This window comes from Rana temporaria, chromosome 3 (assembly GCF_905171775.1).
Source record: "Rana temporaria chromosome 3, aRanTem1.1, whole genome shotgun sequence".
Taxonomy (NCBI): Eukaryota; Metazoa; Chordata; class Amphibia; order Anura; family Ranidae; genus Rana; species Rana temporaria.
The window spans coordinates 155,422,430-155,442,106 of NC_053491.1; the positions used below are offsets into that span (position 1 = coordinate 155,422,430).

General features: G+C 39.0%; 1 protein-coding gene across 4 annotated transcripts in view; it reads right to left on the reverse strand.

Annotated features, from left to right (window-relative positions):
* Nucleotides 1-19,677, reverse strand: part of PLXNB2 (plexin B2) — a 296,169-nt gene that overhangs the window by 88,184 nt on the left and 188,308 nt on the right. For all 4 annotated transcript variants that reach the window (XM_040343685.1, XM_040343687.1, XM_040343688.1 and 1 more), the window contains 6 exons: nucleotides 18,201-18,327; nucleotides 13,225-13,378; nucleotides 12,990-13,110; nucleotides 12,806-12,905; nucleotides 7,074-7,175; nucleotides 6,567-6,656 (listed from right to left, as the gene is read on the reverse strand). In XM_040343685.1, coding sequence (XP_040199619.1) covers nucleotides 6,567-6,656; nucleotides 7,074-7,175; nucleotides 12,806-12,905; nucleotides 12,990-13,110; nucleotides 13,225-13,378; nucleotides 18,201-18,327 — 694 coding nt within the window. The remainder of the gene's footprint in view (nucleotides 1-6,566; nucleotides 6,657-7,073; nucleotides 7,176-12,805; nucleotides 12,906-12,989; nucleotides 13,111-13,224; nucleotides 13,379-18,200; nucleotides 18,328-19,677) is intronic.

The window sequence follows — 19,677 nt, forward strand, 5'->3', positions numbered from 1 at the left end:
CTGCATAGACGTCGCAGAATAATCACTGCAACGTCGGGGCAGCTTTTTTAAATCAAACTGATAAATAATCACAATAATATATCGATAAAATAGTGAAACCATAACAATGAGATCTATATATATCGGGGCTATGTACACTCTCAAGCCGAGCCAACCACTCTGGCCCAGGGAAGAGTGCCAATTATCACTCATAGAGGAATGAGGCCCAATAATTCTCATTATAAATTATTAACAGAAAAAAGAAAAAAAGAGAAAAATCAACCTCACTATATGTAAATCATTGAGATAGCAAAAGGTTGAATACAATAAGGCCTGATTTAGTAGTACGGAAACTAACTTAAAGGGCCAGACCATATAATGGATACTCACAAATAAAAATAAATGAATAAAAATAAAATTAGAAAATAAAAATAAAAAATAAATGTGTTATAAAGCAAATCCTTGGTTGACACCAATAACACATACATCAAAAATCACCAAACCAAGATATATGAATTCGGGATTAGTTGTGGAACTCGCCCCATTAGGGGTCCACAAACAAAAAGAAAAATTCTTTTATAGTTAAAATAAAGCCTATGAGGGGCTCAACTTGAGTGGCCATATAACAAATACCGCCCATAAAAAACTCGACTTAAATTAACATAGAATAAAAACAAAAGCAAAAATGACTTAATATAACAAAAAATAATTGAGATTACCTTATGCATTGTTGATAAAAGCATTGACATCTACCTCCACATTTAAACCGTGGGGGGTATAACATTTAACCTTATAAATCCATCCCATTTCAAGTCTAGAAGTTTTTTGTTATATTAAGTCATTTTTGCTTTTGTTTTTATTCTATGTTAATTTAAGTCAAGTTTTTTATGGGCGGTATTTGTTATATGGCCACTCGAGTTGAGCCCCTCATAGGCTTTATTTTAACTATAAAAGAATTTTTCTTTTTGTTTGTGGACCCCTAATGGGGCGAGTTCCACAACTAATCCCGAATTCATATATCTTGGTTTGGTGATTTTTGATGTATGTGTTATTGGTGTCAACCAAGGATTTGCTTTATAACACATTTATTTTTTATTTTTATTTTCTAATTTTATTTTTATTCATTTATTTTTATTTGTGAGTATCCATTATATGGTCTGGCCCTTTAAGTTAGTTTCCGTACTACTAAATCAGGCCTTATTGTATTCAACCTTTTGCTATCTCAATGATTTACATATAGTGAGGTTGATTTTTCTCTTTTTTTCTTTTTTCTGTTAATAATTTATAATGAGAATTATTGGGCCTCATTCCTCTATGAGTGATAATTGGCACTCTTCCCTGGGCCAGAGTGGTTGGCTTGGCTTGAGAGTGTACATAGCCCCGATATATATAGATCTCATTGTTATGGTTTCACTATTTTATCGATATATTATTGTGATTATTTATCAGTTTGATTTAAAAAAGCTGCCCCGACGTTGCAGTGATTATTCTGCGACGTCTATGCAGTATCTGCCTGGATGTGTGTTGCGGCTTCCGCGATTGGTCGTTTCCTACCGCGTGTTAGCCGTGACTTTACCCATATCGAGGCTTGGTTTTTTATAATGTGTATTTAAGCGCGACACGTCACTGCGTCGCCCGTTCCCCAGACGACGTCACATACTGACGAAACGTACGTCGGGAGGAGGAGACGCTTTGACGTGCTGCGTCTAGGTCCCGAAGGACGGGCGTTTGTAGTAGCCGGCCGGCTCGAATCTTTTATATGCTGATTTTATCTGTTCCCATGTAAGTGCATCTACCTTATTAAATCTTTTTACCTATGGTACGTCACTATGTGGAATCTCTCTTTTTTATGGTGATATATTCGGTCTTGCTTTGTGAGAGAATCGATTGATTGGATTTAACCCTAAAGGCCCTGGCTGGGTTTGGCCACAAGCTCTTTATCACTTATTTCTGGTAAGAGTCCCCTTTATTTGGTGATTCTTTTCGGTGGAGGTTTTCCCTTGGTGTGCCTATGTTCATTTGTCTACGGTGCATCACTATTTGCTTATACATTTATTTACATGCTTCTTGGATTTCGGAACCATCTACCCAATTTGGAGGAATAATATCTGGATTTCCATTAAAGACCCTAGCTGGGGGATTTCAGCTGCAAGCCCTGTTTGCTTGCCCTTCCGGTAAGCGCATAGATATCTATTCAATTACTGCACCGGTGGAGGATTTCTATTTTTGTTTAGTCACGGGCACAATTTCATCCAACAATTTTTTTCACTGAAAATTGAACTTTTCACTATATACCATTATTATGTATGATGTTTTGTATACCCATGGACAATATTTTTTTCAATCATATTGATTTTTTACACTCATTCACTGTTAGCGCAACTAATCCGTTTTGTTATAGTATTTGAACTGTTGTTGTCAACAAAAAAACAAAATGCTTATGGTCGTTTATAATCTTCTATACACTATAATAGCGAAGTGCTGTGAGGCAATGTAATTGGCTATATTTTAAAACATTTCTTAATCTTTTTCCAGTTTCAGGCTTAGCTAGCAGTTTACTTTTTTTCTTCCCCTGCAAAGGCAAATTACAAATTGTTCATAATATTTTTCTAAAAGTGGAATAAGAGGACAAGTGCTTAGATTCCAAATATGTCCAGCACTGGACCTGGTACAGACTTTTGGTCTGCCATTCTCAAAATAATAAAAAGCAATCATTCATATTGTAATATCCACCTGCTAAGATATCAGATTTATGTGAAAAAGCACATTTCTATAAGTTACTGCCCATTGCTCTCCGTTTGAATGTGTTTATTTACTTTTCAATACAAAAATAGAAATCATGTGGTCAGGTATGTAACATGTATATCGCAAAAAGTCACATAGCAAGGTTTATATCGCAACCATTTATAAAAGTTAGCTTGGTGTCTAAGCGGGGGATACACAAACAGCGTTGGTATGATGTTATATGGCAAGGCGAAGCTACGTCCCTTAGTTGGACATCCTTTAAGGCTGGGTTCACACATGTTTGGCTGTGGTTTGCAGTCAGTTTTTGGATTCCGGAGCAGTTGTGTTCCCCGGTACTGGGGTGATTCAGATGCAAATTTTTACTTGAATTTGAACCTGAACCGAACCTAAAATTGCACAGGACCCTTTAAAAACGGGCCGAGGCCACCCTGGACATGTGTGAACTGGCTTCATTGCAAGTCATTCCGGTTCACATGTTATATGCGAATTGAACCGCGTCTGATTCGCATATGTGAACCAAGCCTTAGGTTCCAAAAGGCATAAGTGAAACCTTGTTTCATAGGGCAATTATGTAAAATACCTGGCAGACTTGTAAAGCATGAAGAGGAAAGTAGTAAGGCAGGCGGTGAGACGGGAAAAGAGTGTACACGGGGGAAAGGGTTTAAAGAGTGGGTTCAAGGCAAGAGTTGTCCCCAATGGCTAGGATATCCTAGTGGATGTAAGTAGTGAGGAGTGACATGTTAAAGTCATTTTGGGAGATAAAGCTTGATCAAATTTTGGTAAATGTGGGAATGGAGACAGGGCAGAAATTGCAAAAAGTTCCTTCTTCGGGAGGAACCAGTTCATTTCATTTTAACTTGCTTGATAGCATGTGTTGGCAGCATTAAATATCAGGCGCTGAAGCTTGAATTGCATATGGATTCAATTCTTGGCCTTAAGAAATAGATGCCCTTCTTTAACCCAATACAGCAAGTTAGCTTTTTAAGTCAGATGACCTTTAGATACTGTATATAGCTAACTGTTTAGAAGCATATTTAGAGAACATGAAGACCTATAGCATACTAGTGCAAAAACCACAACCAATGGCCGAAAAATAGAGAATTGTTTAAAATGATTTTCTAGACTTTCTCTGCAGACAATGGTTTTCAAGACGTTTGTAATAATAAATGAAGGAATGTTTAGGGCTAAAGAGATATTTGAGAATGATCAGAGTGCAAGCAAATGTAAACATATTACCCCAAAATCTGAAAATAATGGGAAAATGTGCTGCTGTTTATACTTTTAAAATAATTAATATTGACGTAATAATCATTGAAGGCCAGTTCACACCATAGAAATTCAGCCCGGATGCGTTCCAGATGCTTTTCTGTTTTTGACGGATTCCTGTGCATTTTTAATGCAGTCCAGTGCATTTTTCCCTTTCTTTTTTCTTAACCTTAAATAAGGACAGGTATGTTCCAGTGCGCTTTTGATGCTTTTTACAGCATTCCAGTACAGTCCAGTGCAGGAAAAATGCAGCATGTTCTACTTTTTTTTCTGGAATTGGAATGCACTGGAACTTAAAGCACTTGTGTGAACTATGACATTAAAAACTATATAACCTACTTTCCATGGGTTTTTGATGCAGAAAAGAAAACACACTGGACTGCATGTGAACTGGCTCTAAATCTATCTTAAAAATATTCCACTTATGGTCAGCCTAATGAAAGAAAAACATGGCTTCAAACAGCCTAAACACAATTAAAAAAAAAAAAAAAAGAAAAAAAAAACATGCATTAGCATGTTTCACAAGAAGAGATTTAAAAAGTGAAATTAAATGGAGTTTATTTAAAAAAACAAACATGTCATACTAACCTGCTCTGTGCTGTGGTTTTGCACAGAGCAGACTGATTGTCCTCTATTTTGGTATCCCGTCGGCGCTCCTGGCACCTTACTCCTGCCCTCATAGCAAGCAGCCTGTTGTTGCCCTGTGTATCCATTCATACACGGTACGGCTTCACCCCCACTCAACCCTCATTAGCGGACTGGCTATGATTAGCAATGGCTCCCGCTGTGGTCGCAGCCAACGAAGAGGACGAGATCCGGGATAATCGCTGCTCTCTTGCACATTGCTGAATCAAGATGGGGCTCAGGTAAGTATTGGGGGGGCTGGGTTGCTACACACAAAGTGTTTTACCTTCATGCATAAAGGTAAAAAACCTTGAGCCTTTACAACCACTTTTTTAAAGCGGGAGTAAACCCATAGATTTAACAGTTTTAAAAAGACTGTTACATTTCCGGCACATTGGTTGTGTTCTCAACCAAACTGTAAAACCATTGAATGGCTGGTGTCATAACTGATCACATGTGCAGATTTATGGCTGTTGAAGATTAAACATAGTCCAAGATGGCAGCTTCCTTGGCTGAAAACAATAGGACGATTTACTTCCAATTTAATATTCACATCTTTAGTTATATAGCACAAAAAAAAAAAAAACAAGTAGATCACACTCAAAGTGTATGGCCATATGTGTCTCTATCATACTTTAGTTACCTGACAAATAAAAAGCTGAAACGTGCCGCAGTACTTTTTTAATAGGATAAGAAACCTGAAAAATCGCTTAAAACATTAGTGACCAACAAATCGCATAATCAGCGACTGATGAAGTGAATAAGTATATAAACTTAAAACAAAAAATAGGTAGAAAAATGACAACAAACATATGCAATAGTAGCAAGCAGCAGTGTGAACAAATGCCGCTCACCCTCAGCGAGGGTCCTGTAGGGTCATTCAAGTCCAAACAGAGAAAAATAATAATAATAAGTGGCAGTCCAAAAAGTAACTACTTGGAAGTCCAAAAGTTAGCACAAGAGATGTAGCAAAAAAACTGCAGATATTCAATCAAAAAAAACACAGGAGCAGGGATATAAATCTTCAGTATTATGCTTCCATCAGATAAGGTAGATAAATGGCCGCTTACCGACTCAGATGGACGTCAATTACGGAGATCATACGAGCTCAGCACACAAGGATTGGTTCACCAGGCTCCGGACATGGAAGTCAATCCACAGCAGAAAAACCCCTTCACCTCTCCATGGAACACCGAACACTCCCTTGGATCAGCTGGATCTTTATCTTGGCGTATATGCACAGTCTCCTCTCAGGACAGTGACTGAAGATTTATATCCCTGCTCCTGTGTTTTTTTTTTATTGAATATCTGCAGTTTTTTTGCTACATCTCTTGTGCTAACTTTTGGACTTCCAAGTAGTTACTTGTTACTTTTTGGACTGCCACTTATTATTATTATTCTCTGTTTGGACTTGAATGACCCTACAGGACCCTCGCTGAGGGTGAGCGGCATTTGTTCACTTCATCAGTCGCTGATTATGCGATTTGTTGGTCACTAATGTTTTAAGCGATTTTTTTAGGTTGCGCATTATTTCTTATCCTATCACATATCTTTAGTTTACTATTTCAACTAATTTATAATTGCAGCACCTTGTCATATTTTTATGTCACACTTTAATATTGTGTCCTAACAGGAACAATAACATTCACTTCCTTGGTGGAATTTTTTTGCACTTTGTGGCACTATTATACACCTCCCTTCTTGGGGATAGCGCGGATCAAATCCATTTACATTTTTAGCAGTGCTTTTGTACTCAAACACTCTTACACAAGTAAGAGGACTACTTAGCTGATCCAGAGAAAAATTCACTTTTAGAAAGAATTGTTGTCTTGACTGTTCCGGTCATTTGTTGGATATGGTATAAGGATATTTAGATTTTAAAGTGCCACTGTTTTTAAAATAATACTCCACAGAGTGCTGCACTTAGGATAAATTATAATTTGTACACATACCGGTGGAAGGGTGAGTGAGAATGTGTCATCTTCTTTTTGTACAGAGGACCTCAGCTTTAGATTATCGTTGCCAGCAGCAAAGGTTTCGGACTAAAAGAAAAAAAAAAAAAAGAAGAAGAAAAAAAAAAGTTCATGAGAAACTGAGACAGCATTAAACATAGAAGATACAGCCACCTAAACATACAACGGCATGATTGGTATCGGTGGTTATTTATGTATCATACACTAAAATGAAACCAAATACTCTTTGTGGCATACTATTCTGTATAGTATGACAAGTGAAATATCTGTGTCCAGGTGCTAAAACAACTTTTCCAGATTTCTGTGTAACGGATTCAGGCACTAACCTTGATCCTCCTGAGTCAACACTTTAAATCTAATGCATGCTCAGAAAGGATTAAAGTGAGAGAAAAAAAAAAAAAACATGATAGGACAGAACGTGAGGGGGACATTCAAAACAAAGGGACACATCTTTAGATGGAAAGGACTGAAGTGTCATGCAATTACCTGCAAAAGGTCAAGATTCATCCCACTAAAAGTGATGATAGTCTCCCTATTCATTGGGATAAATTGTGGCTTCGGGTCGTAGAACTGTGGACAGTTACCTTCCTAAAAAACAAATTACAACTCTAGAATTGAGGCAAAATCAAGTGATAAGTATTGCTTACAAAAACATACATATGTCACTGAATAGTGATGGTGGTGGCACAAGACCCAAAGACATATTAGTGTATCTATAGCACAAACTTATTTTTAGATTTGGATAACATTGGGGAAAAGGAACTGCAGATTTTGCCTCACTCCCTCGAAACCGAAAGTGAGGGAAATCTCATTGGCATTGGCTAGCATTAGATAGAATAATGACAAACATTTTTTGGGTATGCACGTATGGGTATACACAAACTAATTTAAGGTGGGAATTGGTTTCTGACAAGTAAACATGAACTTGTACACATTTGAACATGCAAGAGTTAATTAAAACAAAGTGTGGGCCCCTTCACACTTGGAGCAACACACGTTACAAGCACGTTTTATAAGCTGGTATAATACGGTTCCATTCATTATGAATGGCTGCCCAATGCACCTTCTGACAAACATAAATTGCAGGACATCATGTAATAAGACACTTTGGGCCAGATCCACAGAGCAAGTATGCCGGCGTATCTACTGATACGCCAGCGTACTTTCAAATTTCCCGCGTTGTATCTTTAGTTTGAATCCTCAAACCAAGATACGACGGCTTCTGGGTTCGATCCGACAGGCGTACGGCTTCGTACGCCTTCGGATCGTAGGTGCAATATTTCGGCGCCCGCTGGGTGGAGTTCGCGTCGTTTTCCACGTCGGGGATGCAAATTAGCGATTTACGATGATCCACGCACGTACGCGCGGCCGTCGCATTTTCTAACGTCGTCTGTAGTCGGCTTTTTCCGGCGTGTAGTTAAAGCTGGTATTTTGCGGCGTATAGATAGAATTGCCATGTTAAGTATGGCCGTCGTTCCCGCGTCGAAATTTGAATTTTTTTTTTTGTGCAAGTCGTCCGTGAATAGGGATGGACGTAACTCACGTCCAAGTTTAAAAAAATGACGTCTTTGCGACGTCATTTCGCGCAAAGCACGGCGGGAAATTTCTGGACGACGCATGCGCAGTTCATTCGGCGCGGGGACGCGCTTCGTTTAAATGAAACCCTCCCCCAACCCGGCCAATTTGAAATCCGCCGCCAGAAATACACTACATCGCCGTAACTTACGGCGCAAACTCGATGAGGATTTGAATATACGCCAGGTAAGGTACGGCGGCGTAGTGCATCTCTGATACGCTGCACCTAACTAAATGTATGTGGATCTGGCCCTTTATTCATGTCTCTGTGTGCAATTTCTTGCATAAAGCTGATAATACTATAAAACGCCCATGTATGCCTAAACAGCTATTATAAATAAATATAATATATGTTTGGAGGAAAAAAAGACAAATATATAAATGCAGAAGGAAAATACCGAGCTCCCTAATGGTGATTGGACACCTTAATAAATTATTAAATAAAATGCACTTAACAATGTGGCAAGTGCCATGATTGCATATAAAAAGCTGCAGTTTAGAAATGTGAGACCGCACATCAAAAATAAAGGAAAAGAAACTGCGCTGTAAATCCAAACATAAATATAAATACATGTAGTGACTAGTATCCAATTAACAATTGGATGAAAATTAGACACTCAATAAATCTGTTTTGAGACCATCAATAAAACTTTACAGTGTATGTCGTGTTAAAACAAAATAAGTCCAATGGCAGCAATAATGAAAATCCTGATTATGTGACTTTCAAAGGCAGGTCCGCGATGGTAAGAGTGATGGGAAGGACCTATTGTGCCACCCAATAACACACATGCACCTCCACCAGATAAAAGGCCTGCTTACCAGAACACAGGCTATATAAAGCCCATCAATCGGTCAAACTTCTGGGCAATGTTGTTCACACCAAAAAAAGGTAAGTATGGGAAAACCAGACTGGATGGGGATTATCACCTCAGTAACCTCAGAATCCTCATTCGTATTCCAAAAAAAGAAAGCACTCGCATAGCATTATACTGTATGTATGCATTTAATAAAAGAAAGGCAGATATACCTACAAACACGTGACTTGTGAAAAGCAATAAATACGTACAAATAAAGCCGATCCCGACGATCGTTTCGTCTCAGTTGACGTGCTGACGTCATCGCCCATAGGACGGGTTGTCTGCACGCCGGGCAGCTTTGATTCTACATTTTTTATTACTTTTCACAAGTCAGATGTTTGTAAGCATATCTGCCTTCCTTTTATTAAATGCATACATACAGTATTATGCTATGCGAGTGCTTTCTTTTTTTGGAATACGAATGAGGATTCTGCTGTTACGGAGGTGATAATCCCCATCCAGTCTGGTTTTCCCATACTTGCCTTCTTTTGGTGTGAACAACATTGCCCAGGAGTTTGACCGATTGATATGATTTATATAGCCTTTTATCTGGTGGAGGTGCATTTGTGTTATTGGGTGGCACAATAGGTCCTTCCCATCACTCTTACCATCGCGGACCTGTCTGTCACATAATCAGGAATTTCATCATTGCCGTCATTGGACTTATTTTGTTTGTTTTAACATGACACACACTGTAAAGTTTTATTGATGGTCTCATCACAGATTTATTAATTTTCATCCAATTGTTAATTGGGTACTAGTCACTATATTTATTTATATTTATGTTTGGATATACAGCGCAGTTTCTTTTCCTTTAAATATATAAATGCACTGAAAAAATAAATAAAACAAAAATTTAAAAAAAGACCTTTACTAAAAATAGGAACCACATGAATGAAAATAAAATAAATGTGCAGGTCCCACCTGCTCACTCACTTCCCTATGTTCAAGCAGGCTGTACTAGTTCAATTTCAGCACTCAGAAAAATCAATTAGCTCTACTTAACGATCGAAGCTGCACAGCAAATTGCCATTTAGCTTAAGCAAACTGGATCAACAAGGTAATCAGATTTATTAAATCTGTACTGCCTTTATTAACCAGATGTAGGATATAATCAAGAGTGCTTTGTAAATATGCGAATGTCTGGTAAATTTATACACTGCCTATACTATAATGTAAAATCTTATCATTGTGCTTAGGAAAAGCAATACATCACACATGTGTCAATTTAGCACCAGATTGAAAGGCAGTGCCCAAAAACTTTCCTTTGCAGAAATAAGCAGGCAGCAGAAGCTGTAAATCGGGTATTCTGCAGTGATTTACTTATATGCTGTGAATAGCCTATGACGGTAATTTGATTTCCCACTAAAGCCTGGTACACACTCAGTTTTTGTTTTTATTTAACCCAGCGGGTTTTTCTGCATGCACGTCCGACAAAAGCTGGCCAGGCCGAATGTCAAACATTTTTTATTGAATCGTCTGATGTCGCCCGGCAATCGGCACGTGTGTACGGGGCTATAGTCACAACAGCTGAATAATAGGAGATAAAAATCCACCTCCCCGTCTATCTATGCCCATGAAATACTACCATGGGTAATAATTATGTAAATCATCCCATTAAAAATGCATACTACAGTAATGGCCAAACTGAAGACTTCTGCAAAAAACATATTGATGTTAACTTCCAACATTAAACTATAACTAAAGGCAACTTTTTTTATATTTATTAATGCATTAAGGGGAAAAACCTTGAGGGTTTATAACTCCTTTAATTGCCATCTGTGTCCCCATTATCTCTCTATTTCTCCTGTTTACCATTGAACCTGAAAGTAAAAGAAAGAACATTTTTGGGTTGTCCCCAGAACAGTAAGAGGGAAAAACTTTCAATTAAGACCCTAGTTCTGATGACCTGGGGGTCCCCAAGAATCTCCCTTAATTTGCAGGGATTTACTATCACTTCCTGTTTTGGCTAAGGGTCAGGAAGTGAATGTAAATCTCCCCTATGGTACACAGAAGGCAAAAAAAAAAAAAAAACTTTACAGGTGTATTAACCCTCCCTTACTCTATCCAAAAAAAAAAAAAAAAAACATGGTTTTGTCTATAGTTCTACTTTAAGCCAAAAGCTTGGTCATTTTTTGATACACAGGAAATGCAACAGAAGTAACTTGCCAAGTAAATGACTCATACTTCCAAAATAAACCTGTCTCTACAGCCTACGTATTCTGCCCCTTTCACATGGGGCAGAATCTGATTCCCTCAACAGGGGATCTGTTTGCTGATCCCCTGTTGAGCAGAGCAAGCGGATGATAGGTCCATAATCCACTCAGTTTCTGCGGAGTGGACATAGACAGAGCCCGCTCTGCTCCATCGGTGGCCAGATATAAATGGGCTGGCGTTTGTTTACACCCAACTGCCCATAGATCTGATCTGCCTAGATGGAGGGGGGACAGCTCCCCTTCTGTTTTTTTAGCAGATCAGATAGGAGGTAGGCAGGTATAAATGGACTTGTGTCTATCTACACCCACCAATCCATAGGGATACATGGACATGCGATCAAGTTTGCCTTTTTTTTTTCATTTTAGATAGCGTGGAAAGAGATCAGAACACCTGCAGTATTTCTATTGCGGTCTGTGTCCCTGTTAGATAAATTCATCCCCTATATTTTGTCCTGGTGACAATCATCACCAAGAGTGAAAGGAAGTCCCAAATTCTAGGTTATTATTAGAACAAGAATATAGGGGTAATCTTGCAATGTGGAAACTAGTTCTGGTGATAGCCAGGGATTTCACCAAAGAGACACAAATGCAAACAATTAAGGATTTCAACCCTTCCTTATTCTATGCCAACTTTTATTTTTTTTAAAACGACCTTTGCTCTACTATAACTTCAGCTTTCATACAAGTTCAAAAATGTTCCTTTTCTGCCTTTTATTTGAAGAAGTGCTTAGTCCTGAGGCTTGAGGAGGTGGATATAGGGTTGAGAAAGTGACTACAGTGCTACATGGAGGGGTTGGAGAGGTAGATGTGTGGCTGCAAGGGGGAAGAAAAGAATACTTAATCACATGCAAGGAAATAAAAAACTGCATATTTGCTTGTACTGCACAAGATGAGATGATAGAAATCAGCAAAGCTCAGATCTGGAACAAGTGCACTTGCAGCGCATAGTATATTTACCTTTAGTAAGTCAACCTCAGAGTTTCATTGTGGGGAAGTTTGAATATGGAGCTACATGAGAAGCAAGGGCATATAATGAATAGGGTTACTTGCTTGAATGAGGTCTCTCCACAACTGGCCTGAATGATCTGCCAGCACGATATAATGAGTATTATTTGTTTTAAATGTCATACTGCTGGCAGTGCCAGGAGTACTGATGTTGAAGTCATCCCCACCATGAAACCACACAAAGAATCACTATATACTTTTACCCCTGAAAACCTTGCTATTAGGTTGATATTTTGATGGTACACTGCTGATTGCCAGGAATGATTTTCTTCTACTTTGGTCAAAACATGTTAGAGGGGGTCATCCTGTGGGTAGGACATAATGCTGAAGATGTTTTTTATTAAGAGGAGCTTACTATTTGTGAAGGAAATGTATGGACAGGCACCATTTTGATTTTGCAGTACTTTGGGGCTTGGTTATGCTTTTTTTATTAGCATGTTGCAGAAAGGTTTGCCAGCAATTCATTGCATGTACCTTAGGCCCCACATGTGACATTTGCCTAGAGCCTCACATTCTGTTGAGACACCCCTGGCATACTATTAATTTAAAATCTTACCATACTTACCATACTGATGGTGTTTGGATTAGAACTTGGAAAGTCAACACACTCATGCAAGTCTACATCCCACTGACATTTCCACTCAGCATTCACACAAGAACTGCACCTGAAAATTAAGAAATATACCATGTAAATCAAATTCTAGGCAGAAAGCAATCTGATTTTGGCTACATAAATCAAAATGACTCACGGCACATTTTCAGAGATGTAAGCTGATTCTTTACAGTTATATAACTGATAGGAATAATTAGCAAAGAACACGCTATTCTCGTCTTTTATAAAGTGAAGGGTTATAGCAACATCCACAAAATCTGTAACAAAACAAAATATGCAATTTAAAAACTATTGTTTAAATGTATGTTTTTAACTTTTTTTTTTGCTTGAGAATTTTTAAAATTATGTTTAAATTCTCTGGTGAACATTACCTTGTCCACGTTTTGTAGATGGGACAGTTTCTAGACCTGGACATGAAATGCTTCCATCCTCATCCAATTTGGCTGGCTGGACATTTCCTCCAAAACCACATATTAGCTTGTCACCATCATTGAGTTTTATTGGTGGCACCACAGTTAATTTAACCTGGAGAGACACAATTCATTAGCATTTGCTCTGCTGACGGACATCACATTTTAAACACTTGAGGATTTTGACCAATAAAACAACATTTTTAGCAGGCACTTCTCATGTTTAGCTTCTCTCTCCCTGCTGCTATTACCGGCTGTCAAAATTACATTCATGAATTTATTTTTATTACACAGCAGGAGCGACTCATACTGTAGCTGCTCTATGTAAAATTATACTTGCAGACAGTCTGCACATGTCATTGAGTAAATACAATGTAATAATATATTGTGCATAATTAGAAAAAAAATAAAAAATTCCCCCCTTGCCATTTGCAAATAACTTTGACATGCTTTGTATTCAAAACATTTAAGCAACCTTTTAAACAGTACATATTGAATTAAATATATACATTTTTTTATTTATTTTTTTTAAAATAAACACTGGTCAAAACAGAAAAAAAAATTGCAATTTTCCCTTTTAATACATCTTATTTTATAGATTACATAGAAAATAGAAGCTTTTGCGACACAATATTTGTCCCAAAAAAAAGAAAAGAAAAAGGAAATTACTATTTTTTTTATCTTAAGTATATACCCATTATGGTCCATAAAGGGTATATACAGTGCCTTGAAAAAGTATTCATACCCCTTGAATATTTCCACATTTTGTCATGTTACAAGCGTAAATGTATTTTATTGGGGATTATATGTGATAGACCAACACAAAGTGGCACATAACTGAAGTAAAAGGAAAATGATAAATGGTTTTCAAAAAGTTTTGCAAATAAATATTCGAAAAAGCCAACTAAAATCTAGTGGAACCAATTGCCTTCAAAAATCACCTAATTAATAAATATTGTCCACCTGTGTGTAATTTAATCTCAATATAAATACAGCTATTCTGTGAAGCCCTCAGAGGTTTGTTAGAGAACCTTAGGAGAACAAACAGCATCATGAAGGCCAAGGAACACAAAAGACAGGTCGGGGATAAAGTTGTGGAGAAGTTTAAAGCAGGGTTAGGTTATAAAAAAATATCCCAAGCTTCGAACATCTCATGGAGTATGGCACAACTGCAAACCTACCAAGACTTGGCCGTTTACCTAAACTGACAGGCTGGGTAAAGAAGAGAGCATTAATTAGAGGAAGCCAAGGGGCCTATGGTAACTCTGGATGAGCTGCAGAGATCCACAGCTCAGGTGGGAGAATCTGTTCACAGGAAAACTATTATTTGGCCATATGGAAAAGTGTCAAGAAGAAAGCCATTGTTGAAAGAAAGTCATAAGAGTCCCGCTTGCAGTTTGCAAGAAGCCATGTGGGGGACACAGCAAACATGTAGAAGAACGTGTCTTGGTCAGATGGGACCAAAATGTAACTTTTTGGCCTAAAAGCAAAACACTATGTGTGGCGGAAAACGAACACTGCACACCACCCCCACTGTGAAACATGTTGGTGGCAGCATCATGTTGTGGGGAAGCTTTTCTTCAGCAAGGACAGGGAAGCTGGTCAGAGTGGATGGGAAGATGGAAGGAGCCAAATACAGGGCAATTATAGAAGAAAATCGGTCCAACCGATGAACCTGACTGATGGTCCATCGCGCCTACACACCATTGGTTAAAAAAACGATTGTGTCAGAACGCGGTGACGTAAAACACAGCGACGTGCTGAAAAAAAAAAGTTCAATGCTTCCAAGCATGTGTCGACTTGATTCTGAGCATGCGCAGGTTTTTAACCGATGCTTTTGCATACCAACGATCGTTTTTGACCTATCGGTTAGGCGTCCATCGGTTAAATTTTAAAGCAAGTTCTCATTTTTTTGCCTGAAGGTTAAAGAACCTATGGGGCCTACACACGATCGGTTTGGACTGATGAAAACGGTCCTTTAGACCGTTCTCCTCTGGCGATCCTATCGTGTGTACGCGGCCTTAGAGTCTGCAAAAGACATGAGACTAAGGCAGAGGTTCACCTTCCAACAGGACAATGACCCTAAACATACAGCCAGAGCTACAATGGAATGGTTTAGATCAGGGATATGCAATTAGCGGACCTCCAGCTGTTGCAAAACTACAAGTCCCATCATGCCTCTGACTCTGGGTGTCATTCTTGTGGCTGTCAGAGTCTTGCTATGCCTCATGGGAATCATAGTTCTGCAACAGCTGGAGGTCCGCTAATTGCATATCCCCGGTTTAGATCAATGCATATCCATGTGTTAGCTATGATCCAGTCAGTCCAGACCCAAATCCAATGGCAAGACTTAAAAATTGCTGTTCACCTGTGCTCTGCATCCAATATGATAGAGCCGGAGCTATTTTGCAAAGAATGGGCAAAAATGTCACTCTCTAGATGTGCAAAGCTTGTAGAGACATCCCCAAAAATACTTGCAGCTGTAATTGCAGTGAAAGGTGGTTCTACAAAATATTGACTCAGAGGGGCTGAATACAAATGCACGCCCTACTTTTGACATTTATTTGTAAAATATTTTGAAAACTATCATTTTCCATCCACTTCCCAACTATGTTCCACTTTGTGTTGGTCTATCATATAAAATCCCAATCAAATAGATTTACGTTTTTGGTTGTAACATGACAAAATGTGGAAAATGTCAACAGTTATGAAAACTTTTTTTTTCAAGGCACTGTAGGTGCAACAGCTGAAGTAGTTAAAGTACCTCCATGTTCTGATGGGCTCTCTTGCAGATTATACGTTATTAAAGGAAGGAAGGTATAGAACGGCAGTTTTTCGCTTTGCTGAAATTTGAACATTTTGGCAATATGCATTGGGAGTCGATGGGAAAGTAAAAAGACATGAGGTAGTTTTAAAGCCCAATTGAAGCCTCTGGCCCAGATTCACAACCGAGATACGACGGCGCATCTCTGCGTTGCGCCGTCGTATCTATGCGACTGATTCTTAGAATCAGTTACGCATAGATATCCATTAGATCCGACAGGCGTAGGTCTCTTACGCCGTAGGATCTAAACTGCATTTTTCCTTTGACCGCTAGGTGGCACTTCCGTCGAATTCCGCGTCGAGTATGCAAATTAGCTAGATACGCGAATTCCCGTGTAACTTGCCCGTGTAAGTTGCGGAGGCGTAACGTAAATCAGATACGTTACGCCCGCACAATTTTACGCGGCTCTACGTGAATCCGGGCCTCTGTGTTTATTACTGTCAATACACACAGGCTGCATATACAGCAATAAGGACACTGCCCTTTTGGTTTGTTTTTGTATTCCCAAGTGCTGCAGCAAGGGATAAAACCCTCTGTTGGCAGGACCTTGAAAAGGCACACTGCTGCTCTCACACCCAAGCAAGCAGTTCAGGGCCCAACAGTCCAACACACCCAGAGTGAGCAAGACCACTGTTGATTGGAACAGAATGCATGGGGGGGTTGTTGGACCGCAAAGCCTCCGCTTGTGTTTGAGAGCAGCAATGTGGCTCTAAGGGTATTTAAACGGCTTACACCACCTGAGTATATTTGGGGTGTGACAAAGCATGTCTAGAGTCTGCAGCCCCCCACCTTCCAATTGCCACCCCCTCCATTAAAGAAGGGTGTGCTCCCCCCCCCCCGCCCACTCCTATCAAAATATAATTGGCCATTCAATTAGAAAAATCCATGAATGAAAAAAGTAGTAGTCCCCCATCTGCCACCTCAACAAAGACACAAGAATGGCTTTATTACACCTTGCTTTTTATTAGTATTTAGATTTTCTATTTTATTTCTATCCCATAGGGTATTTTCCTACTTTCTATTCTATTTCTATCACATCCCAAATGTTCATACCATAAAAAGAAAAAAAGGTCAATCAACAAAATACACAAAAAAAATTAGGAAAAAAACAAAGGTTCAGAGAATTTGTTTGTACCTTTTATTGACATTTGATGATCTCAACATGCTTACTTAGGGGCTTATTCATAAACAAAGCTATTAACAAATCTATGATCACCATGCTTTATCGACCAATAAAGTAATATCATGCCACAGCTGAGAGTGCGGTGCTCTCCTAGATCTAAAGGGGACACTTTTTTTAATACCAATTTTGTTGCATGATGAAATTAGCAGCCATTTCTAATGCAATGTTGGCAAACAGAAAATTGTCAATTCTCTTGGAAAATCAAGCTTGCTGAAATCACTCTGCTCACCCATGACGACATGTCTGGAGTAATGACCCTGTATTTAAAAACTGTATTTAAGAACTGTAATTGTAACTATAGCCCAAACTTTATTTTTTAATTCCGAAAATTAGCAAGCAGTTAGAAGCCCTGTTGTGTTTTTCTTGCTGTGCGTGCCCTCACTAGGAAGATTACATTTCTCTAATTGCTGGAGAAAATAAATAGGAAAAGACTATGTTCAATTTGTATTTATTCTATTTTCTTCAGAACTAAGATTTCAAAAGAAAAAGTTTTGGCATTTTAGAAAACTGATGTTTCATAGTCCTTGAATATTCAACATTCTCAGTCATGTACAGGAGGGAGGTACAATAGTGAAGGCGAAAGATAACAAGAGAGTGAATACGTTGCTTAGTGGTCACAACGGTTAGAAATGGGCTTTTTTGGAGATGTTTCTTTATTTTCACCAAGAAAGAAACAGGAATATACACAAATCTATTAATGAACGCTAGTGTACAAAGCATGCTTAGTACAAAAGTAGTCTATAAAATATCGACAAGGATCTTTTGTTCTGTTTGTTTTAGACAAAATGTTCTGTTTGTCTAAAACAGGAAAACAAAAGTTTCTGTACTTTTGCTTTATTAATGCTAAAGTAGATCTTTAGAAGCAAGACTATGGGAAGAAACTTTGGTGCCTATAGTATGGCAAGAGTTGGGAAATCATAACATACTTACATCAACAAGTTTATTAATACTCATATTACTTGGGCTGGCACTTTCAATTTTCATACAAACACCTCCAGGACTCCAGAGCCAGTGGTTTGCATCATTAGCTCGTGCACAATGCGTTTTTCTTAAGCATCTGAAAATAATTGAGCAGCACGAAACAGAAAATGGTAAGCAACTATTTTAATAACCACAACAACAATAACACTGAACTTGTTTAAATGTAGTTATTTTTGGCTTCTAATTTCGATGCAATACAATTACTGTACAGTATGGTCACAAGCATTTGCATGCACCAACAAGAATTTTGTTTTAATAATCATCAAATTAAACAGGTAAGGATTAGAAGCAACAAGATCCCATCTTCTTTCCTGCAACTTACATTAGTCTACATTGAAGTTACATACAGTGGGGAAAATAATTATTTGATCCCTTTCAGAATTTGCACGTTTGCCCACTTACAAAGAAATGAAGGGTCTATAATTGTTATCATAGGTGTATTTTAAATGATAGAGACAGAATATCAACCAAAATTCCAGAAAAATAAAAACATGATACAAATGTTATAAATTGAGTTGCAGTTCAGTGAGAAAAATAAGTATTTGATCCCCCACCAACCAACAATAATTCTGGCTCCCACAGACTGGCTACAGTATGTGCTCATGGGGTACACATATTAGTCCTGTCAATTTAAGAAGGTGCTTCCAAAGGTAACTCAATATCAGTGTTGCCAACCTACCAGATTGAAATTTACTGGCACGACACCCAAAATTTGACAAAAGTTACTAAATTACATTTGTAGGTGCAAATTTCAGTATTTAGGCTACAAACAAGTACGATAGGCAAATAGCAATGTGATTTAAGGTAGATGTTAAGGTAAAAAAACATATTTGTTATTTTCGATAAAATAAGGGCAAATTATTTAGTCACGTCACCCCCTGCCTTCACCGCCCTCTGCAGTGCCACAATCTCCCCCTGCCTCTACCCCCCTCTGCGGTGCCACAATCTCCCCCTGCCTCCAATCGCCCCCTGCCTCCATCGCCCCCTGCCTCCATCGCCCCCTGCCTCCATCATCCCCCTGCCTCCATCATCCCCCTGCCTCCATCATCCCCCTGCCTCCATCATCCCCCTGCCTCCATCATCCCCCTGCCTCCATCATCCCCCTGCCTCCATCATCCCCCTGCCTCCATCATCCCCCTGCCTCCATCATCCCCTGCCTCCATCATACCCTGCCTCCATCATCCCCTGCCTCCATCATCCCCTGCCTCCATCATCCCCTGCCTCCATCCCCCTCTGCTGTGCCACCAACACCCCCTACCTCCAAATACCCTGTGCCACTAACACCCCCCCCTGCCTCCATCCCCCTCTGTGGTGCCAACAACCCCTGTCTCCATCCCCCACCCTCTGCAGTGCCACCATCCCCCTCTGCAGTGCCACCATTACCCCTTGCCTCCAATCTCCCCCTGCCTCCATTGCCCCCTCTGCG